This window comes from Cydia strobilella, chromosome 4 (genome assembly GCF_947568885.1).
Source record: "Cydia strobilella chromosome 4, ilCydStro3.1, whole genome shotgun sequence".
NCBI classification, from domain to species: domain Eukaryota; kingdom Metazoa; phylum Arthropoda; class Insecta; order Lepidoptera; family Tortricidae; genus Cydia; species Cydia strobilella.
In genome coordinates this window covers 6223169-6250749 of record NC_086044.1, presented here as the reverse complement: position 1 = coordinate 6250749, position 27581 = coordinate 6223169, and the positions used below count along the sequence as shown (strand labels likewise).

At 37.2% G+C, this 27581-nt stretch overlaps 2 protein-coding genes across 4 annotated transcripts in view; one reads left to right on the top strand and one right to left on the bottom strand.

The window, feature by feature from the left end:
* Positions 1–2571: 2571 nt before the first annotated feature.
* On the bottom strand, positions 2572–11983 carry LOC134740971 (tubulin glycylase 3A-like). Of its 3 annotated transcripts, none has more exons than XM_063673654.1 (12): positions 11711–11983; positions 11467–11608; positions 11007–11200; positions 10531–10706; positions 9806–10246; positions 7420–7634; positions 5039–5129; positions 4752–4922; positions 4427–4680; positions 3797–4137; positions 3558–3710; positions 2572–2647 (listed from the first exon to the last, which is right to left on the bottom strand). In XM_063673654.1, exons 2-11 carry the CDS (start codon positions 11588–11590, stop codon positions 3672–3674), a joined length of 2046 nt encoding a protein of 681 aa, XP_063529724.1. In that variant the 5' UTR covers positions 11591–11608; positions 11711–11983; the 3' UTR covers positions 2572–2647; positions 3558–3671. The 3 variants fall into 3 exon arrangements, with proteins under 3 accessions (XP_063529724.1, XP_063529723.1, XP_063529725.1); XM_063673653.1 differs by having other exon boundaries at positions 11727–11983; XM_063673655.1 differs by having other exon boundaries at positions 11858–11975.
* Positions 11984–15933: 3950 nt separating this feature from the next.
* Positions 15934–27581, top strand: part of LOC134740975 (serine/threonine-protein kinase 26) — a 121382-nt gene continuing 109734 nt past the window's right edge. The window contains exon 1 of the mRNA XM_063673664.1: positions 15934–16388. Coding sequence (XP_063529734.1) covers positions 16374–16388 — 15 coding nt within the window. The 5' untranslated portion in view covers positions 15934–16373. The remainder of the gene's footprint in view (positions 16389–27581) is intronic.

Below are 27581 nucleotides of genomic sequence, written 5' to 3'. Positions count from 1 at the left end.
AACCTCATAATCCATAAAAGTTTCACGTTTAAAATAACACTTGCTGCACCGTCTGGGCTATCAAAATCGCTGCCAACTTAGCTTGGTCTAAGTCTACGCGTGCACGCAACTGTGTGCCATGAGCACTGAAAGGGCTTGATATCTCAGCGGATTAATTTGTAAACTGAAATAACTGTCATAATACACGAAAGACTAGCTACCATGGTTCGGTTTATGAAGGTTCGGTTTCAGCCTGGTGACAGACAGACAGACGAAGTGGAGTCTTAGTAATATTAGGGTCCTGTTTTTACCCTTTGGGTACGGAACCCTAAAAAAATGATCAAAGCCTCCAGTGCCCAGGGCTGGAATCGAACCAGCGTCCTCTGTAATCGCGGCAGATGCCTAAAACCGTTCGACCACCTGGGTCACAGCGGCATATTGGTCGAATTTTTCCCTCGATTTGCTTGTATGTATTTGTTATGGGTTTATAGCGCCCTCTCTTTAAAAAAACCGGACTTCCGTACAAATTTTCAATTATCTCATGTAACTATGTATGTATGTTGGTTTTTCAGGAATAATTCTTTATCATGTGAACCGATTTCAATAATTTTTATTTTATTTCTAAGAATGTGTTTTAATTGTAATCTCATAGATTCAAGTAAAATAAACACTGGCTTCAGAAGAGTTTTTTGATAATTAAAAAAAAGTTTTCAAGATAGAGGCGTGATTATATTTTCCCTGTAATATTTATGATAACGTTAATGTTATGTAAAAATTTCATGATTTTTCATTGGTAGGTAAACTTCGGAGATATGCAAATCTTGTCAGTAGAAAAAGGCGCGATATTCAAATTTTCTATGGAAAGATGTCCCTTTGTGCCTACGTTTTTTAAATTTACCGCCTTTTTCTACTGATCAGATTTGCTTGACCAACTATAACAATAACAATCTACTAATCGAAAGAAATTTAAATTCTAGTGTTTATTCTTACCTTCTTTAGGACCTTTCTCTTACGTAACGGCATAGTGAATGAGATATGATCATATCTCTTTTTGGTTTTTGATATTATTTCTATAATGTAAAAACAAGAAAACAGATATAACCGGTAATGAAGTAGTATGGCTAGGATTCCATAGCCAGGCTGGCTTGTCATGGTGGACTAGAATATGTATGTAATATTAAGATATTAATCCTTTTTATACGGATTGTGTCATTTTAGCCAAACAGAGAACCTATACTTTATGGATAATACCTACTTTGATGAGAGATCAACAGTAAAGGGAATTCGGTACAAGACGATCCAACCTCATCCTCTAATGACACCGTGGATTGATTGTTTTCTTAATAGACGTGACATTGTATTGATGATGAGACTACGTTCTGGACATATCCCATTGAACCAATTCGGTTATTTAATGAAGAAAGTTCCTTCTCCTAATTGTGATGAATGTGATGTAGACGATGTAGTAGAAGACGTGTACCATGTTATAATGGAATGTGCCCGAAATGAAGCTGCTCAGATACAATTAGCTTTTTCAAGCCATAATACTATGTTTGATGTCGGGGGCTGCAATAGCCTTCTGGCTGCTCCTTCTCCTACTGCAGCTTGTACAAAAGGCTATTGTTAATAGAATAAGTTAATTGTAAGGACATTGTATTGTTGTTTTCTATGAAGCGACGTTCATCTCGGTGACGAGCTCTTAAAAAATAGAGAAAAAAAACAAGAAAACGGCAACAAATTAGTATGTGTAGTCAGGGCTAGATCGCAAGTTTTCGAAGGAAGCTAGATCGGAATCACTCCAGATATAAATGTATATAAGTATATGTGTATGTACGCTATCGCTGCCGTGACATCAAGAATTTGCACATTTATGTAGCAGTTCGATCTGGTAAGTCTTTTTATGGGCTACATTGAAAGACTTTTGTCGAAGAAAGGATTGTACGGTCCCTGGAAAATACTAACTGTGAAACATTATAAATCAAATCCAAATGAACATTATTACATATTTGAAAGTGCAAAAAGCATCATTTGAAAGTGAATTCCACCAGCCAACATGAGGAAACAAGTCAAAAATTGAATCAAATTACTTTGCCACTCTTGTGAATGAAATGCAACTTTCTCGTCAGGTTTTGACGAGGTGCGGTGTGGCTAAAAATATATTACCTATAGGATAGGCATCCACACCCCCCGCTAGCACCGCTAGCACAGCAGTATAGTTATTCTAAAGTTGATAGGTATCATATTATACTTTTTTGATTATATGTATAATATCTATACTTATACCAATGAATCGGATGTAACCATATATTTCTATGGATGTAACTCTTACCTTATTTTAACATGGATGTTGGAGTTTTATTTATTAGTTGACACATTTTTGTATTTTTTTTTGTAATTTACATTTCTAGTTTATCGTAAGTTACGTGTTATTTATTTTACGGTTTATTTGAAGTTTGTAAATAATATGTAGTGACAGATTTGACAGATTATGACATTTTATTTCTTTTATTTTATGACAGTGCAATGTGCAATAATATGTAGTTGGTATATGAGGTATGTTGTCACAAGGTTGTCACCCTAGATTGTAATGGAATGTGTAATTTTCTAAATCTTGACCAAGGAAGGGACTAGGTAGTATGGAGATGGATCCGGGGTACAGGCAGAGCATCTGAAAGAATAATTTTAAAATATAACTTTAATAATACATTAATTACAATAGAATTTGAAGTTGCCAACAATTTTCACGAATTACAATAATACTTACACATAATATCTAGTATATAATTATTTAATATAAATATAAAATTTTAACGCTTTTTAAAATATCTTTAAAAAAAATTGTGCAAAAAGCATGTAGGTACATAAAATCTATAGTAAATATAAATTTCTTCTAAGAAGTTTGATAAAATTGTTTAAATATGGGATGCTTGTCGAAGTACTAGGTAAAGTCAGGATTAGTTCCAGGCAGGTTTGGAAGGAGTATTTTGATGAGCGATCTCTTACAAAAGGAATTTGGTACCGAACAGCCCTCTCAGGTCCCAATGATTTGACACAAAGCTAATAGATCTCACATTAGAGGGGTGACATGGTCACTGTATGACGAAACCCCATTAAAAAAAATAGATAAAAAATATATATGGAATGCTTTAATCTAAAGGGCAGTGTTTTGAATGCTGATACAATATTATTACTCTTTTTTCTTTTTAATATTTTGTGTTTCGTCGTTTAGAGGAGTCACAACTACGCGGTAAGGGGCGTATATGGAGGTGCAACTCTCCGAAAACTTTATAGCTTTTTGCTTATTCCTATTTTCGTCACGCAGCTTACAGATGTTCCTACCGACCGCACTAAGTTTTTTAATAGGATCCGCCTCGTTGGCGAAAGGCCGCGAGCTCAAGGGTTCTAATAACGACCTATTATTCGAGCTAATTGTGCCAGACTTAGTTTGTCGCAATGGCACAATGTTTTCAGACCTATTAGCAATCTTGTTCTGAACGGATATGGTTGAACGCAGAATACTGGCCGTTTCTCGTTCCCATTCGATAGGATCTATGTAGCAACGCTTGTTACCGACCGACCTGTCAACCTTGGGCTTCTCCGCTTTGCTGGCCGATTCGGTCCGGTATTTGCCCACGTGCTTAGCGGACTGCGTGTCCTCGGGCCGGCAGCATGAATGGGGCACGACGCGCCGCTTACACTCTGTATTTTTTTCCCGTCTTCCTCGATGCGTCCTAGAAGAAACCGCCGAGGAGTTACGTTTTTTCCCGCCGTTTTTCAACGCGAGACCTGATTTAACAACAGTGATTGCTTGGCGTACCGTGAAAGAGTCCTTAGCTGCAAGAAGGAGGCCGTCCTTGTTGGTGGGCAGTGCGTCGTAAGGATTTAGCCAGGAGAGGAAGTCTGTGATGATAGGTCCGCTGTACTCCGGAGGAATCGGTTTGTCTTCCACTAGTGCGTCTTCAGATGGCATTCGCTGCACGATTGGTGTGGTGCTTCTTTGTTCATACTTATGCTGTTTCAACTTACTCTTCAATAGTTTTTTGCCATTGATACAAAGAGACAAGCCAAGGTATGCTGGCGCTTTGGGAATAAACTGCCTGTACGCTAGTTCAAATGTTCCCGTATCAGCTTCAGGGTTGTTGCGTCGATCTAGCACGACTGAAAAAAAAATGTCGAAATATTCTTTTTTGATATAAGTTTTCTCTAGACAGCTATTTACTCCTTAAACTCATCAAGATGATTCTGAGGAGCTAAATTTAAACACAAGATATTTGAACCTAGAAGTCCTAGATTAGCCTGAAACTAAATTTCAGTTTAACCGGGATCTAGGAAGCGAATCAAATTTAATTTGTAAGATTTTATTGCAAGCGGGGGCTTTGGTAAAACTAAAATTACACCGTAGCTTTGTGCCTAAATTTATCGGTAAGCTACTTGTTAAAACTATAACCTTTTATAACATCTTCCAGACATTGAGGGCACAGCCGCGCTGTGACCGAAGTTGTTGGCGCTAAGTCAGGGCTAGAGTTGATCTCTATAAGCCACGGCGTGAAGTCTTCAGTCAACATAAAATCGGCTCCGTACAGTTCAAAGCTGTTCTGCCTCTTGTCCATCGAGTCTTGGCAGGCCAGCATCGCTCCGATGAGACACTGCTTCATGCCTGGATATATTTTCGAATCCCACAACTCATGCTTTCCAATCTGTCTTCAGAAGAAAAGCATATTGAACGCAATAAATTGGCATATTGGCTATAGTGAAAGTATTTTCATATTTACCTCAAGTAAGCTTTGAAAGTGTGGCAATCCCACATGTTTTCGTCTGGCAGGGCCTTGTCTCTTTCGCCGTTGTTCTTGTATTTGGCCTGAACAGCGTTATTAGTGAGATGAACGGACTCGTGGTAGTTTGATAAACTGAATATTTGGGAGCTAAACCTTAGGTAACTGTCTCTGAAATAAAAGCGTCATTAAAACTCTAGGTAGAGAATTTTCCACGGAATTTAAATAAGAACAAATTCTAGGTGAGGATGCAAATCTAAGTGATTAACGATTGCTGAATGGCTTACTTATAGACCCAAATCGTCAAAGGTTGACAGCAGGTAATGAGGAACCATTGCCTTATATCGAATTTGGTGTTATAGACGACCAGTGGATTCTCTGAAAGGACATTATTATATATATAAGAATATTAAGTATATCGGCCAGAGCATGTCGGGCCATGCTCAGCGTAGGGTTTCTCGTAGTTACCATTTTGTCAAAATAGGCCAAACGGGGGCTATTAGTAAGTATCATGTACATTACAAGAATTAGGGAGTACCTTTGTACGTGTTTTTACTAAGAAAATAGGATCTTTTGCAGTAAGTCAAAAACGACTAGACCGATCATGTTCGCTATAGTTTTTATTGAAAGTATTTATTATACTAAGGTTTTGTTTCACGATTTTTTTTCATATTTTTGGGACCCATGGTTCAAAAGTTTGAAGGTAAAAAAAGGCGAAAATATTAACTATAGGTATCAAAATATGGTTTTTGGAGATCCTTATTCGTTTTGAAACACCTATCCAAAATACCCCACACTATTGGGACAAAGCAAGAAAAAAAACTTTTTGTATGGGAGGTACAATAATATTTTTTCCCCTCACTAGCTCGGAAAGTTGTATTTTAACCTTCAAAACAAGCGGGGAAAAACGCGTTTTATCCACTAGTGGGGAAAGTAATTTGACCTTAGATGGAGCGTGTTTAAGTAGCTTGACAGATAACAAAACGTAAAACGCTCATGATAATGGTTCGTTCAATATTAATTATCATTAAATAAATGGTTTGAGAATCTAATAAAAAATATCAAATTTAGCTTTATTTAATGATTTTAAGTCATAAACCTTAAAATTCCATAAGAAACGTTTGTTTTTTTATAATGAGGTTAAATATAATTCTGAACGCACAAGTTGAGTCGATGCAATTTCAAAATGCATCGTTGACATTTCATACGTCAGAAATGTCAACATTGTCAACAAATTTTTTACTTAAAAACTTTTCTCACCGACCCCGTAAAAATACACAACTTCCAGAGTTTTCTGTTATAATATCGTAAAAAAATGAGTGATTCCTGTGATGAAGATGATCTAACGCCTGTGGATGTTGCACTTTCCTCGCTATAGTGAGGGGAAAAGTTTTGTGTTACACACGGGTGCAAATGTATTTTACTTCTCGTGTGTTGAAGCACTCGCTACGCTCAGGATTCTATTTTAGAACTATAGAATCCTTTCGCTTGCTCGTGTTTCAATTCTACACTCGCGGGTAAAATGCAACTTTGCACCCTTGTATAACAAATAACTATTTTTACCGTTCTTTCGCAATGCATGATTTATGTATCCATGTCAAATTGCAGCTTTCGAGCACTAACGATCACGGAGCAAAACCTCGGACAGACGGACGGACATGGCGAAACTAAGGGTTCCTATAGATAACTACGAAACCCTAAAAAACCGGACAAGTGCGAGTCGGACTTGCCCACCGAGTGTTCCGTACAAATTTAAATTATTTTTTATTAATTTTTTAACAAATTTATATTTTTGAGATTTTTTTCTGTAGGTACTCGTAGTGTAAGAAGATATTACTTGCTATATTTCATAGTTCTAGGTCAACGCATGTTGAATACTGATTCCCTTGAGAGTGTCAAAATATACGTTTTTTGCGACATAAACGGCCGTATCTTTTTCACGTTATTTTAGAAGTTTGTTTTTTTTCACAGCTTCAAGCGACTGTAGACCTGAGTAGGTAAGTATATGGTTTTAATTTCAACTCGATACCTCCACGCGTTCCCGAGATAAATAATCTTGACAGACGGACGGATGGACGGACGGACGGAAAACAGAGTGATCCTATAAGGGTTGCGATTTTTCCTATCGAGGTATACGGAACCCTAAAAACTGATGACTAGGTATAATGTACTTATTAACGTAAAAATAATTCTGTCACCGTCACCGCCGACTGCTGAAAACAGATAATAAATGTATTTTTTATGATCTGTTTCATTTTATTCACATACTCTTTCACGAAAACGTCTAAGGAATGTAATTTTAATAAATTTAAGCACTTAGTTAAACAACGGCTCATACAGAAATATTATTACAGTATAAACGATTTTCTAAATGACACTTTTAATGTTTAAGAATTTCAAAACGTAAACTATGACATGTTAATTTAATTTAATTTTATTTGATTTATTTAAGTAAAAAAAAAAGAAAACAAATTATTTTAATGTGATTGTGTGTGTCGTCCTGAAATGTATTGTGCGCCTGAAAAGGTAGAGCTTGGTGAAACTACTAGAGTAGCAATTTAAGCTTAATATGTAAACCCATTCTCCAAATACATTAATAAATTTCATTTCATTTCATTTAAGTACTGCATGTAAGGTAAAAAAGGTCTTTGAAGTACATTTATCTTACCTATATATTTCTGCACAACGTATCTACTTTTCACGGCCGTTGGAATATTAATGAGGCCTATAATGTCCTTGATATTGTTCATGAGCTGGATGCCTCGGCCGCGGCACTTCGCCCCAGGCTTTACTATCCATATGTTCAGTACACCATCAATGTCTATCTGTGGCCAGTACTTCGTCATTGTGGCTAGGAGTTTCACAGCCTTTCGTTCTAGTTGCCTGGACAAAGTAATAACAGATAATTGTACTTCGACAACCAATCTGTTACTCGTAGAAGGCAAATATCACGTCTTTTTTTCGGGCAAAAAATTGTGTAATTTTTTTTAGAAAATCAGATTAATTTAAAGTTAAACGTGTTTCTAGACTAAAATATGCCCAAATCTAACACAATTCTTCTATATACCTATTCAACTATTCAAATCCATGAATAGATGTAAAATTATTTAGTACAGCTATTGATATATTAAGAGTCCCCGGCAAGCTCGGTTCTCCATACAAACGTAGTTACGCTCTCATTTTAAAACGACTAGCTATTAGATTGCTCTGAAACTTTGTACTTACAATAGGATAAGGTATATCTAGGTCTGTACATAGTTTATGTAGGTTCAGATACAATAGTTAAAAAAATACAGCGAAATTAAGTTTTTCATACAAAACTTGTTTTTGCTCTATTTCGTTTGTTTTATATACTAGAGCTACATATACTAATTACAGACCTAGATATACCTCATGTCATTGTATGTGCAAAGTTTCATTACAATCCAACACGTAGTTTTAAAATGAGACTGATACTCCGTTTGTATGGGAAGGTAAAATTAAGCCGAGCTTGTTGTTGACTTAAAGATTTAGTCCCCGTCGTCTTTACTAAGTACTCTTAATAAAAGTAATACATAAAGCAAATTAAGTTTTGCTTAATAAATCCAAACACATTTAACTCAAAATACAAAAATTGAAAATTCTCACTTGAGATTAAGGGGGAGGGAGGTCAGGGAGGGGCTCGAGACAAATCTCACGACATCTCTCCAGCGGGGGAAAAGGGCTAAAAAAATCCTCAAAGACCCCTCACGTAATTAATGGACGCCCCTTAAGAAAATTACCCCTTTTAGTATATCACAATTGGTTACTTCTAACTCTTCCTTATATCATTCTTGGTTAGTCCGGGCATAGAGTAACTTATACTAGAGCAGTACTGTCAAAGTAAATTTTGTAACCCCAGTAAATTCACTGCCATCTGTCGACACACTTTGAAACTAAAAATAAATATTTATAAAAATACGATAAAATGTATTTAAATATGGATAAATGATTTTTTTATTTGCATTAATTATTTTTATATGATTTTGACCCATGTTCTTTCACTGGTAAGCGTTAAAATTATAAATAACAAACGAAACAGTCAACGCCCTCTATACGAGTGTAGGCCAAAACTAGTGGCGCCATCTGAACGAGAATCAAATTTTTTCAAGGCACGTTTTTTCCTTAGACTGTATCCATCTATTACGGAGTTATATCTATCTTTGGTCCGGGTTTTATTCGTTTTTAACTTAATAACGTAACTCTACTAATTAACGCTGCGCCATAGTCCTGATTCATAACCTTGAAATTAATTATACATAATATAATTGATACATATAAAATGTCATTAGGTAGGTATGTCACGCAATTTGCCTATTAATAGATTCATTACATTTACCGGTTAGTAATATAAATATTTACCGCAAGTATGCATAATGTTTATGTTAATAAATGAGTAGGTTAAATCATAACTCGTAACGTGTATACAATGACGATATCATTATCATCTCCATCGTTGTTGATATTAAAAATATTGGAAAGTAAAGAAAGCAAATTAAATTAACACCCGACCCGACCAGACTCGGTTGCTCACTGTTACTGTCTGTCCTTCGGGGCCCCCTGAGGAAGGGAGCCCTGGGGCCCTGGGCACGGACCCCGTGTGCCCTTATGGTAAAGACGGTACTGCCTACATGCCTACGATTGATCGGTCGTTGGGCAAGTATCCTGGACCGATAGAAAATCGGCAGGGTTTATACTCGTGCATATACCTAACATTTAATAACATTGATAACGATAATTCCTTGGAGGAATTAAAGGCCATTATTAATTCTTACGAAATGATCGATCCTGAATGAAATAAACATCATAAACATATAAGCACAATCGTTATATATGTTGAATCTAAACACACCGTTAACATTATACATATTCAATCTAGTAACACGACATAGGTACTAGCAGAAAAACAAACAATGACTCACTAGAAAACTTTTTACATTACGTAAATGTCTATTTATAGTTAGTATAAATATGCGATAATTCTGCTTTATGTAAACACGCCGATGATGTCAGTGATTTAAGCAACATGAACATACCTTATGCTAGTATTTTTGTCCTCAGCAAATTTGGCCTTTTCGTGCACGAGTAAATAATGATGTGTAAGAAATTGGTCCCACTCGTGTTCCCAGATATGTTGAGCTTGGTCCTCCATATCATCAATGTCTTTATGCGTGAAGAAATCAATGTATTCATTCAGTCGATTTAACGCGAATTCTATAGCTGAGAATGGAACCTTTCCGTGGCTCGTGACTAGATTGCCCTCCCCGCTGGCTTGCAAACTGTTTGATAGCCATTTCAGGATGCTGATGCAAGCGGTTATTCTAAAGTCCTCTATGAATTCTTCAAGGCTATCTGGGTTGTGGATGTTGTAGCAACGCGGAAATTTGGTCAGAGCTACTCCTGGCTCAGTGTACCAATGCATTTGGGTTAGAGAAGCTGTCAAGCCTTCTTTAGTGGTGAAAAGCGACCTACAAAACCTGTATGAAACACACAAATTCATATTTATTTGGCAACTGACTGAATTTGACACAATTTGTTAATCCAATCTTCGTAAGAGCATCGCAATAGTACTCGAGGCTAGGTACCTTTTAAAAATTAATGTTATGAGACTTATGAGTATTGTTTACGAGTAAGTCTGTAGACTCTTTAATATTACATTCCTTCCCAATCTCTATGTATATTCATATTGTACAAAGTAATTTAGGTCTGTGTAACTTAAGCCGCTAATAATACAAATACATGAAAACATGAAAGGAAATACCTGCTAATAATGACCTCTTTGTTGCTAAGTAACCAGTCGTATTTGTCCCTTTTCGTCGTCCAGAGAAAGTCAACTGAATGGTGCTCCATGAATTTGTAGAGAATCAGTCTTTCAACTTTGGAATGCTCTTTTCTTGAAGCTCCTTTTGGATCTATGTTCGTAGGAGGATGGCGGACCTTAAAATAAAAACTCCGAACAGGTAAGTACCTAATAAGTAAATGAAGGTGTAAATACTCAGGTAAATTAAAGTCACTTCCGAGTGTCAGATAGTTACGAAAATGAACTCTGGTATAATGTTATTAAGGGTGGTTTTCAGAAATTATCGACGTTTGGGGGTGAATTGGCGTTAGGAATTAGAATGCAGCTTACGCCCGTTAGGCAATGTCGGCCACTGATAGGTAAAATAATATCTACCTTACTAAAAAAATAGGATTCTAGGTTAACGATCACTATTTTACTGTGCCAGCTGATTTTACCTTATGGGCCTCATATTTCTCCAACCAGCCCCGCTCCAAAAGCGCCCTCCTCACGGCGGGGAACCCTCCCCCCTTGATCATGAACACCTTGCGGTCTCGCATGGCGCTGTCCGCTAGCTTCTTGAGTTCATGCCATCGCTCGTTGGATACCCAGCTTCGGTACTGTTTTAGCTGCTCGGCTGATGTCGTCGTTTCTGGTTAAACAGTAGAATGTAGGTATTGTATACTAAACAAACGTGAGACAGGGCATACTGCATGTAGGTACTTACGGACGTGGGATAAAAACGCTACGGAGTGGGTATGCTGCTGGTAGGTCAAGGTGCCCCCACCTGGTAGGACGGCTCAAGACTGAGATGTGTGGAAACAAGGGAGATTTTGAGTAATTAAAAACTATGGGTACCTAATCGGAGATCACGCTATACCTGCCTCATAACTGCACTCATTATTTAGTACGACAAACCTGCCCCATTTTCAGACTTGCAAAGAGAGACAGCGCTCGTCGGTCGTAGTTCCTTTTTAGCTGTACTATCTTTATGCAGCTTCGAGTCCGAGACGCTCTCTTCCAGCTCCATTGTTATAGCCATGCGTGGCAGCCTAGACACCTGCAACAAGTATCAGGCATTTTATGGCTAGTATATGTGCTTTTACTCCCGTGGCTAAACCTCTACTGCCTCTAAATTTAACCCTGTAGTGCAATAACCTACTTCGCATTTAACCTACATCGGGGATCCTATCATTGAGGCTTCGGAGCGCCTCACCGCCTGGTACCTTAATGACGTCACTGCTCGAGTACATTGCAAATCGTGCGGAAGGTAGTTACGCGAACGCGGGAATTAATATACCGAAATTACATTTGCTGTACAACCGGGTCGCAGCTTCGAAAACTGGGTTAAAGTAACGCAATGGCGTTTTGAAAATTAATATAAAATGTGGGTACTGTAATTTACTCTGACATATTTTCGACAAACGTCGATTTGATTGACATGCCTCTATACCTATAGTTGAGTTTATTTTTTTAATGTCAACATTAGACACGAGTTTCTTATCTAATTTAAATAGGTAAATGTCACATACGTTGATACACTTTCTTACTACCTATTTTATCACAGTTCCTACGGCCAACTTTAACATGTGATCAAAACTATGAAAAAAGCTAAGCAATAAATAAGAGGACTAGAAATTAAGACTACTAAAGACAACTAAAGATAAAGATGTAGACCAAGAAAAGTCTGCAACGATTTAGATTTAAGTAGATAGCACACGCAGACCACGCAATGCAAGTGTTAAACCTCATAATGTCATATATAGACTCAAAAGAGTATAATTGTATAGACTTGCATTGCGTGTGCTATCAAAATCGTTGCAGACTGTTCTTGGTCTAACTATCTAAACATTTGTGGCGACTTTATTTGTAGTAGTAGTAATCACTTTATTGCACACAACACCGGTTTACAAAAATAAATTACAGTAATGGAAGTACAAAGGCGAACTTACCACCAGGTTACTTACCAGGTTATTTCTATCACCGTTTATCACGGTCTCGTGTTGGTCTTAGAAAATTGACTTTGTATGATGGCTCCTCTACACAGTGGGCCATCATACTGGCCCACTAAGCTGGGCCAGCGTATAGAGAGGGTAGTGGTGTCGGAGACTTATAGCGCGGCGGGATGGCGATGGGATGTCCACGGTGTCGGTTTTTCGTCCGCACATCAAAGGTAGTGCTGCCCTGCTCATCGCATGTGCAGTACTTGCATGAAACACGTCGTATAAATAAAGTACTTATTCAAAGATAACAAAATAAACAATTGCATGACATTTCTACTGCGATTACTAGGCGATTACTGCATATGTTGTTATCACGGCAGAGTGGGCCAGCGATGGTGCGTACGCATCTACACGTGGCCCATTCCATAGTGCGTGCTCTCAACCATAGCATGCCCATCTCGCTGGTCCAGCGCTGGGCCATCGTGTAGAGGAGCCATAATCATCGCATGGCCATCTCGCTGGTCCAGCGCTGGGCCATCGTGTAGAGGAGCCATAATCATCGCATGCCCATCTCGCTGGTCCAGCGCTGGGCCATCGTGTAGAGGAGCCATAATCATCGCATGGCCATCTCGCTGGTCCAGCGCTGGGCCATCGTGTAGAGGAGCCATAATCATCGCATGGCCATCTCGCTGGTCCAGCGCTGGGCCATCGTGTAGCAGGACCAGGAGCCATGAGAGTATGTAAGAAGTTTAAAATGATTAATATTTGCACCATAATTTAAAGTTGAATCCGCTTTTCTGTTTTGTGAATAGAAAGCCGGCGATGGGTTATTTTTGGAATCTACGCTATTAGGAACTAGAAGCGTGTTTTAGACCAATTAATTGCATGCCATTTTGAAGCAATTAAGTAATTAACTTCCTTACTCGAATCGGAAAAGCCGTTTTGGTATACAGGGAATTACCGTAATTATTTGAGTTATTTGTCAGTTGAATAATGCTACGTATGGAGAAAAATGTTACTGAAGACTCCTATTCTTTTTAAAAGACCTTATAGTCCAACAACACCCTACATAGAATTAAAGCTAAAAAAAAATCTAGTATTTATTTACCACTGTCGGCATGATTGCTTTACATTACATATATCTTCGATCACACCAACGATCACGGAGCAAAGCCACGGATGGACAGGTGGACATGGCGAAACTATAAGGGTTCCTAGTAATCCTAGTTGACTACGGAACCCTAAAAAAGCATATTAGAGTCAGGCCTCAGAATAATGCTTTAGTCATTATTCTGAGAGACAGACCAAAGATAACTCGAATCCGCAGCGATTTGTATAGTTGTAAGTATGGAAATTATGTATGATAAAGATAAAAGATATTTATTCATGACGATCACATATCACAACACATGTACGAACATGTACAGACAACAACAGCAAGAAAAAAAAAGAAATCATATATGACGTTTACAGTTTAAACAACATTTGCTCGTCTGTGCTATAAAAATCGCTGCAACGGTCTCTAGTTAAAATATTTCAGGCAGTTAGTGTCAGTTAAGAGAGGTATGGGCACTGTGAATGACATCTCGCTTTGCGTGGTAGGGCACAGGACAGCGGATGTCATTCCAGATCTAGAGCAGAGCCCAACTGGGGAAGTACCTCCACCTTACAGAAAACCGCAGCCAAATAACACTAGACCCTACTCATAGTGTTGTGTTCCTGCCGGTAAGTAAGGTTGCCAGAGCTCAACGAGGGACAGGAGTGTTCGGGTCGGCAACGCGCGTGTAATATCTCCGGTGTTGCAGGCGTCCATAGGCTACGGTAACTGCTTACCATCAGGCGGGCCGTATGCTTGATTGCCACCGACGTGGTATAAAAAAAAAGGTAGTGTTAAGCGAACTAGATGGCGCAGCACGAACGGTTAGAACTTAACAATGCTCAGCGCCATCTAGGTCAGCAGCCAACTATAGGCCTACAATATTCTCTACATACACTTTGTGCATCCTTTTTATGTCTAATTTTCTCTGTTTGTTTTTCTTTCTAAAAACAATTTTTTTTTGAGAAATCACAAGCAGGTTTCGTAAATGATAGGTACTGTACTGAAATGATTTTTCTAAAAGTGCATATTCATAGTCTGTGCTTTGCCACGAACTTGTTTGGACATTCATCTAATCCATGGTACAATACCTCAAGGGTCTATTTTAGATTTTAGCTAGTTATTAATTTCGTTTACGTAGTACCACTGTATATATCTTGTATGTAAATAAAGAGATTATACCCATTCAAAGATGTGTAGGAAGTGGCTTGTCGTGGGCTCGTCCCACTTTCTTCTGCTTGCTGCTTGAGCGATACAACGCTATGCGCGTATTAAGGGGCCCACTGACTATCAGTTCGCCGGACGATATCGGCCTGTCAGTTGTTCGAAACTGTCAAATTTTTGCTCTAACTGACAGGCCGATATCATCCGCCGGACTGATAGTCAGTGGGCCCCTTTATAGGCCATGCCCCTTAGCTTCACAATAATAAAGACAAGTTAATAATAAAGACTAGTTTACCTACAAAGGTATACAAGGTCACCTATTATGTAAATGCCGTTGTTGGGTTACATCAGCCTGCCTTCGTTGTCCCAGCATTTTTTTTTATAAATATCGATCAGAATAAAACTGTGGACCAATACAAATTAAACGTTTAGAAGACTATTGTGTTGGTACTGCCTGGTACATTAGAAAAACTCGACAGAAGCCTACAAGATGCCTACAAGTATATCTATATGTATGTAAGTACACCTTACAAGTTTTACAACAACTTACAACTTAGCTAATTAATGGCCGTACCGTACCACAACCACACCATCGCATCGGTGTGTCACGGCCTTAATACCACTGTAACTTTAGTAAGTAGTTAAACGTGTTTTCATAATAATAAGAAGGTATAATCGTCTATTCGTGTGATTAAATTTCTTGCAGCCTAAGTTGGCGAATCCGAATTCTAATGTATTGGTTTGATGTTTATGTAACAGGCCCCAGTTGCTTCTATTTCTGGCAGTATAATTTTTTATTAGGTTTCATGTTGGCCAACATAGGAAATCAATTTTTTATTGTACTTGAGAATCTAAAACAAGCTTAATAAACGAAAGGTATTCCTTGTTAACCTTTTTTTAGCCCTGGGAACGGGACGTCGCTCTACAAATGCATAGCGCTGTCTCGCTTGCACATGTCATTCCATACGTCTGCGCATCTGCGGCCAGGCTTAATGTTAATAACTCATAATGTAATTCAATGTAAATTAGTAATTTTTTTGCTATGATATGACTTTGCTTACGACCAGCACCGTTAACATTTTCCATAGCGTGAACGTGGCCATAACAGTGTTGCTAGTAGTATTATTACATTGAAAATGACAAGAGAAAAATATACTTTTTCACTCTGGCAATATTCATTATGACATGAAAGCAAGATGGCGAGTTCATCTCCGGTTGGATAGTTCTTTCTATGTTATTTAACGTATTCGGTATCATTTTTGATCTTCCCTTTCTAGTAATTCAATAAAAAAAATATTTATATAAATCTGTGAGTAGTTTAACTGTGTTTTATGCCTTGTAAGTGGATAAAAAAAATATCGGTGTGCATTTAACCCACCTGAGGAATGCTGGATCTTTCAGTGATTTGTGATTTGGTCAGGTGTTTTCGGTTTAGTCAAAATTATAATTTTGTTCTTGCGCAGTGAGTGCAGTTGCCGAGTTCAGATGTATTTCTGCCGTGGGGATGTTAGATGTCGGGACTGTTTCCAATGTTGGGAAACAAAAGCGTGAACTATTTGTTTTGGTGACTGTGATAAAATAAATTTAAGAAGGTTGGACTGCGAAAGCCCCCGGCCACAGTGATGGCCTTCAGTGAGGTGAGTGTCTTGAAAAATTATCATAATAAATTCATTTTCTGTATAAGTAAGCTTCAACATTGAAATCTAATTTATTTTTGGCTAAATATTTTAATTATTTTCTCTATATGTCTAATAATAGTGTCAAGAATTGAATACTTCTTTCTGATTGCCTGCAAAGTTTTAAATTTAAATACATTTCCATCTGACCCAAATGACTCCTCAGCTTTACTTAATTTATAATTGTATAGTGCTGTTAATTCCTTTTTTATAGTACTGGTTTACAGTAGCACAGCAATATTCTATCTGCTGTTTCTAAGCCACATAGCAGGACAAAATGAGGTTAAGCAAATAATAAATTAGTTTTCAAAATCTTGAGTGCAAATAAGATTCTTCACAGATTTGGTTAGGTAGGTATAATTTGCTGTGCCTTGTTGTTATATTTTCTAACTATGTCGTGTATTTCCTGGAGAAATGATTCTACACAAACATGTTTGAATACAAATAAAAAAAATGATGATTATTACATGGCATTGATTTACACAGAATTATTTTTTTCTTTTATCATTGCTATTTAGGCTATTCGTCGTATGGATATTCAGCTTCCATGTTTTGATAAATCTTTGTAATGACTGTCACGCATATATCACATTTGAAGTTGCTGTGATTGTTATTTATTAATTTAAAAGCATTAGGTACAGTCAAGGGCATAAATATATTATTATTATTTATTATTCATTAAGCAGGCAGGCAGTTGTGACAACTGATATAGCCTGTATCCAGTTATCATTGACAGGTAGATGTAGAGGTATGCTTGTCTAATTTATTTTTAAATTGATTCACATTTTGTGCAGTAACCACATCTTCGGGGAGCTTGTTCCAAGCCCTCACTACTCGGTTGCTCAAAAAGTGTATGTATGGGTTACTGTGGGACCTATGCCTTTCTAACTTTAAGTGATGACCTCTCAGATGGGTGTTGTTGTTGCGCTTAAACATCTCTTGAAAATCCTTGAGGTCATAGTGCCCAGACAGTATTTTATAGGTTTGTATTAAGTCTCCACATTCTCTGCGGTGTTTAAGAGTAGTGAGCTTCAGTTCCTTAAGTCTCTCCTCATATGTGTTCTTAAAAAGCTTCTGCGGAAAATCTCTAGAACTATAATCTTGAAACTTCGTTGGACCTTCTCCAGCATATATATGTGTTAATTTCCTCTTAATTGGTCATTGAATGTTACCGCTGCTTGCGGTTTTGCTAATAAAATAAAATAAGCCTTTATTCCATAAAATAAACACTTGTAAATACAAATTTAAATATATAGTTTAGAGGTATATGTTTACATTACATAATGTCTCGTAGTGTGGTGTGTCTGTTGGCATAGGCCTCTTCCAACTCTGTCCAGTGCTGTCTGTCCAGGGCAACTCTGGTCCAGTGGGGTCCTAGAGTACACTGAATGGCATTTTCCCGTCCGGTTGTTGGCCTTTTTTGCGCTTACAGCCGAGTGGGTACCAGTGGGTCACTTGTTTCCTTCATTTATCTTTAATGTCACGCAGTTTTTTTTTGCTTACATTGTATACATATTTTGCATTGATTTTTACATTTAATTCAATATCACATTTATATGTTTATCTGTATTAGTATAGGTGAATTACATCTTGTAGTCAATTTTAACACATGTTGCTAGCATTCATGCATTCTGTAGGTCTGAAAATTCTGAAATACATGCACACATAACATTTTACCACATTCTCAATCCGATAAACTACCTAGTCGGCTCATAAGTTCTGTCATATACATAGTATCAAATAAAATCAAAAGTTTAAGTTTATTCCGTATAATTTGTACAGCGTTTGAAAGCTTATAAACTAGAGAATCTAAATGTATAACATTTATTCAAAATGACCGCCATGATTATCTACACAGGCTTGAAGACTTCGTGGCCAGTCGTCAATGGATTCACGCACCACTTTCATGTCGATATTGGCCACTGCCGTAGCAAGAGATTTTTTCAGCGAGTCTAGATTTGCATGAGGTTTTGAGCACACCTTTTCCTCTAAATACTGCCATATTTTATAGTCTAAAGGATTAAGATCTGGGCTAGAGGAGGGCCAATCTTCATGCCGTATAAAGTCGATTTTATTGGAGGCGAGCCAGGCTTGTGTAGACTTTGCCTTATGGGCTGGAGCAGAGTCCTCCTGGAAAACCCAATGCTGGTTTAGAAACATCGTATGGGATAGTGGTTTCACAATATTAGTCAACACCGTGTCTTGATATACTTTGGCACTAGTTTTTACTCCTTTCTCACAAAAATGCATACTAGTGACGCCCGCATAAGAAACTCCCAGCCAAACCATCACAGATGAAGGGTGATGACCTCTTTGAATACGGGGAATGCTATTAGACGCTTCTTTACTATTGCGAGCGTACACTCTATCATTTTGTTTATTACAGTTTTCTTCTATGTCAAAAATTTTCTCGTCCGAAAACAGTATACAACGGTGCTTATTTTTAGCGTACTTCTTCAATAAAGCTTTAGATCTTTTAAGCCTTAAAGCTTTAAGCCGACCATTGAGAAGATGGCCAGTTTTTCGTTTATAAGCACGAAGTCTCAGGTCTTGATTAAGCACTCTTTTCACCGTGTTTTTGCTCAAACCCATCTGGAGGGCCATAACTTTTTGTTTCCTAGCGGGATTTCTGGCAATGCGTGCCCTAATTGCTTGTACAACCGCTGGAGTCCTAGCTGTACGCGGACGACCACTTCTTTTCTTGTCATTTAAACTAGAGACCTCACTGTATCTTTCTATGGTACGATACACAAATCTTAGGGAGAATTTTAAATTTTCAAGTAGCTTAAAAATTTTAGTCGGCGAGTGACCACAACGATATAGTGCAATTATTGCGGTACGGCTATCTTTAAGCGTCCACTCCATGTTGAAGAAAACAGAAAATTGCAAAATTATACTACTCAAATATTTAATAAAGATTCGAAATTCAAATGCAGAACGGTTTTTGTTTTAGGAGTTCCAAATTTAAATTTTAAAGGCCAGTGACAGAACTTATGAGCCGACTAGGTATATGCTGTTGTTGTGTAATATAAGGAAAGTAGTGATCTAATTTTCCCATTTTTGTTTTATTCCATTGATAAAGGGATTTTGTCTAAAACCTGGATATTCTGTTTATAATTGCCACTGATTTCAGGATACAATATTATTATTAAATTTCATTTTGATATAAACTGCACAAATTTTATCCATAATTTAAGCTTTGAAATGAAATGCATAAATTAAACTACTGTCATCATTTAAATAAATAAATATAAATCAACAAATAATGATGGAAACATGTAAGCATTTGCTGAACTGCAGTATACATACATATAGTCTCTGCATTACAACTAAGGGCCTACCGTGACGACTGAAAATCGAAATTTTGCTATCTGTCTCCTCAAAACTCAAACATGGAAGTGATAGAGAGGCAGATAATGAGATTTCGATTTTTGAATTTAGTGTCTTAGCATTGGAACTATAGCACATTTCCATATCTCAAGGGAGGGACCTGTTGGTTGTAATGTAATATAGGCAATAATCATGATTGACAGTTGACGGGCAGGTAGAAAGTCAAATTAACCAAACATTCATTATCACATGATTGCCAGTAACAACACAGTAGCAACAATTGCAGCTGTATGTGTCCGAGTGTAGTATACTCACAATTTAATTGAGGTGGTCCTGGTCAAATTGTACAAAAATAATACATTCAAATCATGGTTTTGTAAGTTATTTGTCTAATAAATTTAAAACATTTTAGTACTTATAAGATCAAGTAATGGGAATGCTATTCCATACAAGTACAAAGTTGACAACATATATTTCCTTTACAATTTTGACCATAAGGTTTTTTTAATATTGTCTTCGGTTACCGCGATAGTTACTCATGAAATAAAACTATGAAAACGGATTATATCGCGTATATTGAATTTATAATACATCCCGACGTTTCGAACTCTTTACAGCGTTCGTGGTCAACGGGTGACACCCACCCGTTGACCACCAACGCCACCACGAACGCTGTAAAGAGTTCGAAACGTCGGGATGTATTATAAATTCAATATACGCGATATAATCCGTTTTCATAGTTTTATTTCATAAGGTTTTTTTATTAAAGTGTAATTAGTGAAGCAAAATATATCTACGTAACATTGCGTTAGACCCCTGGAATTCTAATCTTTTATTATGGCATGTATTGTTAGAAGAATTACTGTATGTGTAATGGGATGCCTGCAGTTCAAAGCTTTCATAGGAACATCCAAATAACCCCGTAACTATCGTGCACTTTGCCCATCTTGTTTTACTAACTACCGATTTCGTTCGCCGCATTGTCATAAGGGCTCACGGCGTCCGGCGGCGGCAGGGCAGGTTCAACATCCTCCGGGGGTATTGCACGTCTGCGTCGACTGCACTTTGTATACAATCTTTATCGCCGATCGCTAATCCGTTACAGCTCTTTTGAACGTCTCTCTCGTCTAATGTTGTTTTAGAACTTTGACTTGCATTGCATGAAACAAAGGAAGCCGGTGTGCTGCTTTCTCAGAAAAAAACTTTTGCTGTGTGCATGATTCTGGCGCCACGCTTGGAGGCTATAGGACATAACAGTTATTTGACAGTTTACGTCTGTCCAATCAAATAGGTAAGTAGTTTATTATTTATTATCTACTCAGAGATCCCATGAAAATTTTGACTCACGTAAACTCACATTTTTCTCACGCTGTGTCACTGATTTTAATCCTTCCACCGATTTTGCACATATCCTGTACTGGCATATAATTCTGATGTATGTAGCCTTTGGGATATACATATATTATATTTATGTAATAGAATAAGAATTTATTCGTGATGTTTAAACCAATAGGTCCTCAAAAGCTATTTTGTACACTTATTAATATGGACTTGACTTTGGTCTCCGAAAAGTCCATGAGACCAATTTCATGACGGGGACAAAATCATTCAATTCATGACGGGAACCTAAGTTATAAAGTTACCAAAACTGTTGTATAAAACGAAATACATATTGGGAGCGCAAGGTGGAAACGAGTTTCTAAGCTTAGCTTTGACCTCACCACTCAGCTATCTCACATCTCTGAGTGCAAAATAAACCTCAATGGAGAATTCGCAGCATTTAATTACATGCCATTTAATTGCATGTAAACTTCCTCTTTGCACAGATAACATTACACAACCGATTCAGTTTGGGATCGCGTCACGCGGCATGTCAGCAGTCATCGTCTGACGCAACAACCGTTATCAATTCACACGGTCTGTTTATTATTATGCAGCGACTACTTAGTGAGGCTATATAGCTTTAGGTGAAACATCCTCGGCTTTCATAAGAATCGTTTAAGCCAGGTTCCCACGGTGCGATTGTTATTCCGAGCGAGTTGGGCGCTTCGTGCGTTGAGCGTTAGTTGTTTATTCCTATTGCTCGAGTGTATACGACTTGATCATTCAGCCAAACCACTGTACATTCGCTCTCAGATTACGCATAGTTGTTACGGGTCTCGAGGTAACAGTTGCACAGGCTTGCCTTAGCCTTAGACTCGCCCGTGCTCTAAAAGCAACAGCCTAACGTTGCGTGAGTTGTGACGTTTTAGGAAGTCATCGTGACGGTAGATGGCAGCGATAGTCAGAGATCCTGTGGGAAATCAGCCACTCTCCACCTGAAAAATGACAAAAAGAAAGTTAAATAGGTCAATCAACTTTTATCTTGTTGTTCTACCTTTGTCAACAATTTTGACGTGGTTTCTTAGAAAAATGGCTATCATAAATTCTGCTAGGCAGATACGCGGGGAATTAGATGTCAACTTGTACTTTAGTCATGGGTTAAGGTAGAGAATGACGTTGAAACAGCTGTCCCGTTCCTTTTTATGAAGTGTTATCGAGAGATAACGTACAATAACTATCGCCGCGACACTGGAGTGCAAACTACTTTCGATTTACATAATCTAGACATAGTATTCTATTTGACCCCGATAGTGACAACCATTGTCTGAGTTATTTCAAGTCATATAATACAATTTCAATTTAAATGATAATATGTGGTCATTTTTATTACCTACTACGAATTTTTAAGTGGAAAAGTAGCCGTGTTACCTACCGCAGTGCAGGCCCGCTAATAACATATTTACCAAGCGTGCCAGTAATAGAGTTTAATAGCGTATCTTGTACTACATGTAGTCTGTTATTGATTGTACAATTATATAGATGGAGTAGCCAGTTCGTTTTCTGATTTATTTTTATTGCAAATTTTTTACGAGTGCCTGTTGGGAAATCGAATTATGGGCAGTAAACGTCCTTTGGATAATAAAGGGCCGATCCGGATTGGAAACAATAAATAGGATCAAAGCAATCGGTAATTGGCAATTAAGAGAAGCTGCCGAGGCAGTAAGTAGACGGGCAGATAACCCTTTAATAGGTACTTACTTATTGGCATTTCAAAAATAACTACGTAGGTATGTAGCTACACTTTGTTAGCCGGTATTTATTCTATGTTAATATACAGATGGTTTTATTGTCAGTATCTCTGATAAAACTTATTAGATTTGTCTACTACTAGTATCACTAGTAACTACTTCCACTAAAAGCATCGGCATCACTTAGTTAATAATTGATTGGAAATTGAAATAAATGATTGGACTCTTTCTAGTGCTTTAATAAAATAAAATGAAACAATGGCAAAAACAAGGCCCAATTTAATCTGTTTAGTGTATAGTACACGTATCAGGTACACGTTTCTAGTTTTTACTAACCTCCATTCACTCCACACTATTGAGTTTATTTCTACATATTTATTGAAACTATGGAAAACAATTGCCTAATTACAACGGAATTAATGGTAATGATACTAATGATAGAACAAGTAAGCAATTAGGAACACATCCTCTGTGTCTGACCAACATTCAGTAAGTTGACTACAGTAGTAGTATTTATTTATACTATTTGCAGTATGCGGCAGGGCAGTTATCTAAATGGGTCGTGGTTTCCTTGTAGGGCCTCTGTCACACGCCAGTGAGAGTGTTTCCGATATCAGCTGAATATAGCGCGGGACTAGGCATTGAATATCAATTAATGTTTTTTCTATGTGCTAGTCAATGTGCCCGCGTAAGGATGGGATCATTGCCTAAACTTCCGTAGACGAAAAGCCTGTGCTTAGTGTTTTTTTAGTAATAGGGAATCTCAAACTAGACGTAATTAACTATTGAAGAGAGGATTTGGACAGTACCACCTTGTTTATTTTACGAATACATAATAGTGGAATTCAAGGATTTGCCACAAATGGGTAACTACCCAAGTACCCACATCCAGGCTTTAATTTGGAACATAAACACGCTAACTGAATGCGGGCCCGCCTCGGATGTTTGCGTTGTGGTAGAGATGGGCCGAATATTCGGTAATTATTCGGTTAAAGTGCTGAATATTCGGCCATTTTTTTAAGATGTTTGTCTTAGTGCAACACTGTAAAATGTAAGCTCCTTCAGAACTTTCAAGTACTCTCTTCCACTAAACTTTAATGAAATTCCAAGTATTTAAACTCCGTATTTGAGAATTTGCCAAAGGCATTCCTTGCGAAGTGAACTTTACTTTAGGTTCTATGTTTAATCAATATTAACATTCCAAAATACCTTCGACATTGTTTTGTTTAATGTTCTTTGTTCATGCTTACAACCCTTTGTTCAAACAACAGTCATAATTGAAAATGCGCGAGGTGGTTTTAGTAAGTACATTACATACTAAAACCACAAAATTATTAGTAATTGTCAATAGTGGCAACTCACACATTTATATACCTCATGCAGACAGGTACGCAATGTAATAACTGGTACTACGTCAATTAAAAACGTACTCCAACTAACTGTCAATTATAAGATTTATAAGATATCTTATCGACCTGGAAATAATGCAAAGAAAAATACATGCGACACTTAAGAAAAAAGAAAAACATTATTTGATCGATTCAACATAGATGGAGACATTTTTGTTTTTAACAGAATATTTATTAGGTTCTTAATAAAATTGGTATAATCAACCGCATCCTTTCTTGAAAGAAAATATAAGTAAAGTTTCTCTCTTTTTATGATATTAGAAACGTTTTTCCTGTGCCATCTAGACCGCAGTTTCATCATCGAAAAAATATCAATAGGTGTTGTTCCCGTCATCTTGCCGGTTACAAGAAAATCCCAGTTAGTCAGTCGTGCGCGCAAGGTCGTCGACCCGGACTTATCAACATCAAACTAGCAGTTAAGGTTCTCGCCCGTTTACCAACGTATTTGCATAGGAACCGCTCTTTTATAAAAACAAAGTAGAAATTTAGATTTGGCCTTACATATTTTGTTTGAATCGTTACGTTTAATTTCACATTGGAGAATAGGTACTTACTTCTGCTATTTATTCTTTTAATATACTTATTTAAAGGTCTAATATTTGCCTCATAATTATATTCCTATTCAAAACCATAGCGATCTGGCCCTTCCCTTCGGCAACATTATTAGATTATTATTCTTTATTAAATTTGATCCTTAATTATTATTATTGATATTGTGTTGTGACGATCTTTTTGTGAATGCATTTTATTTTGACATGTAAAATATAATGTACATTTTCAATGAGAAGTATATGAATCTGATCTAATCAATATTATTAAGATCGTTTTTTTTGCTTTGAATCAAAATATATTCACTTATCCAGTACTCACAGCTATTCAATACAAAAAATATAATTGTACCAGCCTAATAGTCTGAATTATCAGAGTTAAATAGATGTGTTATTGTTATAGTTTATAGTGATAGCTGAAGTGGTGAAATGCGAGTATATTGAATACATAATACCCGAGATCAATGATGTGGCTACGCGCAGGTACGCGACCCGCAGCGCTCGCTCTGGAAAGTTGCCCCTTGTCTCACATAAACTCGCAAAATCGAGAAAACTTACGAACGTCATGGGTCGTAAGGTGCTCAACCACCAACCGGCTGACATTACTGCTGCACCAAGTGTGCCTGCTTATATTTAAGACTAAGCTCAAAAAAATGGCTTTTCGAGCAGGTGTTTTACGACCATAGGGAGTTATTCTCTAATACATAGTGTAAGACGCTCTAATAATAATAATGCTATTTGTAATATATTTTATATTAAGGTTGACATGTAATTAAATATTACCAAATAAAATGAATATGAATATGAATACACCTTTGATTCTTCATCATTTATTTGATGCTGACATTGCTGACTGAGTTCTAAAGAACCACTGTAACGCAACGTATTAACCTACCCACACAAGAACTTGCAGTCGAGTCGACTAATAAGGAGTTGGATAATTCTAAAGAAACTGTTACACATGTTTGTTTTACGTCGGTTATTAATAATTCAGAAGTTCAACCTTAATGTTTACTCTCCACCTCCAGATAAAACATTTTTCAAACAGCTTGTTTGTTCTGTCTGTCCTTGGATTTTAAAGCCCTTATGTATGGTTTATTATACTAAAATTACTTGAATATTTTTAAACATTCAATCAGTTCTGAAATGTACAGTAATAAATGACCTAGATACGCTAGATTTTTTTCTCCATACTTGTTCGTGGCACCAAAGTGAGTTAATTTCAACACAAAGTTGATATACCGATTGCTGGCCAGTTATTGTATTTTATAAAATAAAAATAAAAACAATTTAAATCTTAATTGCTCATTAATCATCGTAAAATGTTTCTTAAACGGGCAGACAAAGATATTCTATAATATAAACTCGGTTCGTTGGTGGTATTGATGCTGTTGAAATTGCTAATATGTATCGCATTTAGCGTTAGCATACCAGGCAGCGTAATACGCTACAGTACCGCACCAATAGCTCTTATGATTGTATCGTTGATCAAACTGACAATCTATTACATTATAATACCATTACATTAATATATTATACCAACAAGAGGATTGTTTGTTTGCAATATAGAGATCAAATAAGCATCTCTGACCTCGCTTCGTGATCTATGTGAACTGCGGGTCCGAGTGAAAGGAGTGGGCCAGTATTACCCAGCTAATAGCTAGGTTGTAAGAGCTACCATTGTGATGACGTACTACAAAATAAATGCTTTAAAGCATGGTTATACTAGTCACACTAACAACTATTTAAAGCTATGTGTGTATAAATTCAACAAAAATACGATAGTCCATATTTTTTTGTCGGGGCCATCTCTTACGCATGATGATACGAGTGTGAAGATGGCACTTGGGCAAGGGGACATAACTACTATAATAGAAGTTTTTTCTTAACAAAATTACAATATTACACGTCATCACAATTACATTACAATACTATTCTAAATGATATACTATCTGAATTTTTTCTGATCTTTAATGTCGCAAATACTGAGCTTATAAGCTAATTGTCACAGACAACCGGTGGATTCAAATTATACGGAGCCCCAAAGTAACCTCTGCCCTATGTAACACATCGGTTTGAAACTGAATAAAACCAACCTAAACTCGTATGGGGTGAAATATGAGTTTCTTAATAGATAAAATTGCAAATATTAGACATATGTTTTTAAGGGGACCTAGTTACGTCTAATACAGGGCCAAGGGGACCGACAGAATGATAAATGAAGCCAAATTATGCTTGATATGAGAGCTAAGCGAAGGGGAGGGCCAGACCGCTATGGTATTGAATTAGAATATAAGAGGCAAATATCAGATCTTGTTGCAAATATTGTAATAATTTCATAATTTTATGATACTTATGAGTGGAGTGGGGTATCCTTACCTCAACTGTGTGTCCCTTGTTAATGCAGTCAACTTTCATTTCAATTGCTCTCCACTTCGCTTTGTCTTAAAATCTTTTTCAAATTGTAGCAGAATATACACGGTGGCTAAAAAATAAGTGCATTCTCGTTGCCAGGGAGGTCTTGGGATTATACTGGACAACTTTTACTATGGGACCAACCACGAAATCGGGAAAAAACAATTTACCCTCCCATAGAAAATGGACCAGCCAAAATGTATGAAACAGTCAAATTTTTTTTCGCTATTTCGGGGTTTGTCCCATAGTGAAAGTTGCCCAGTAGAATCCCAAAACCTCCCTGGCAACGGGAATGCACTCATTTTTTAGGCACCCTGTGTACTTTACAACTTTTATACCGCATTTTGGGTCCAGGGTCCAGGTCGGCGATCCAGTGGTATA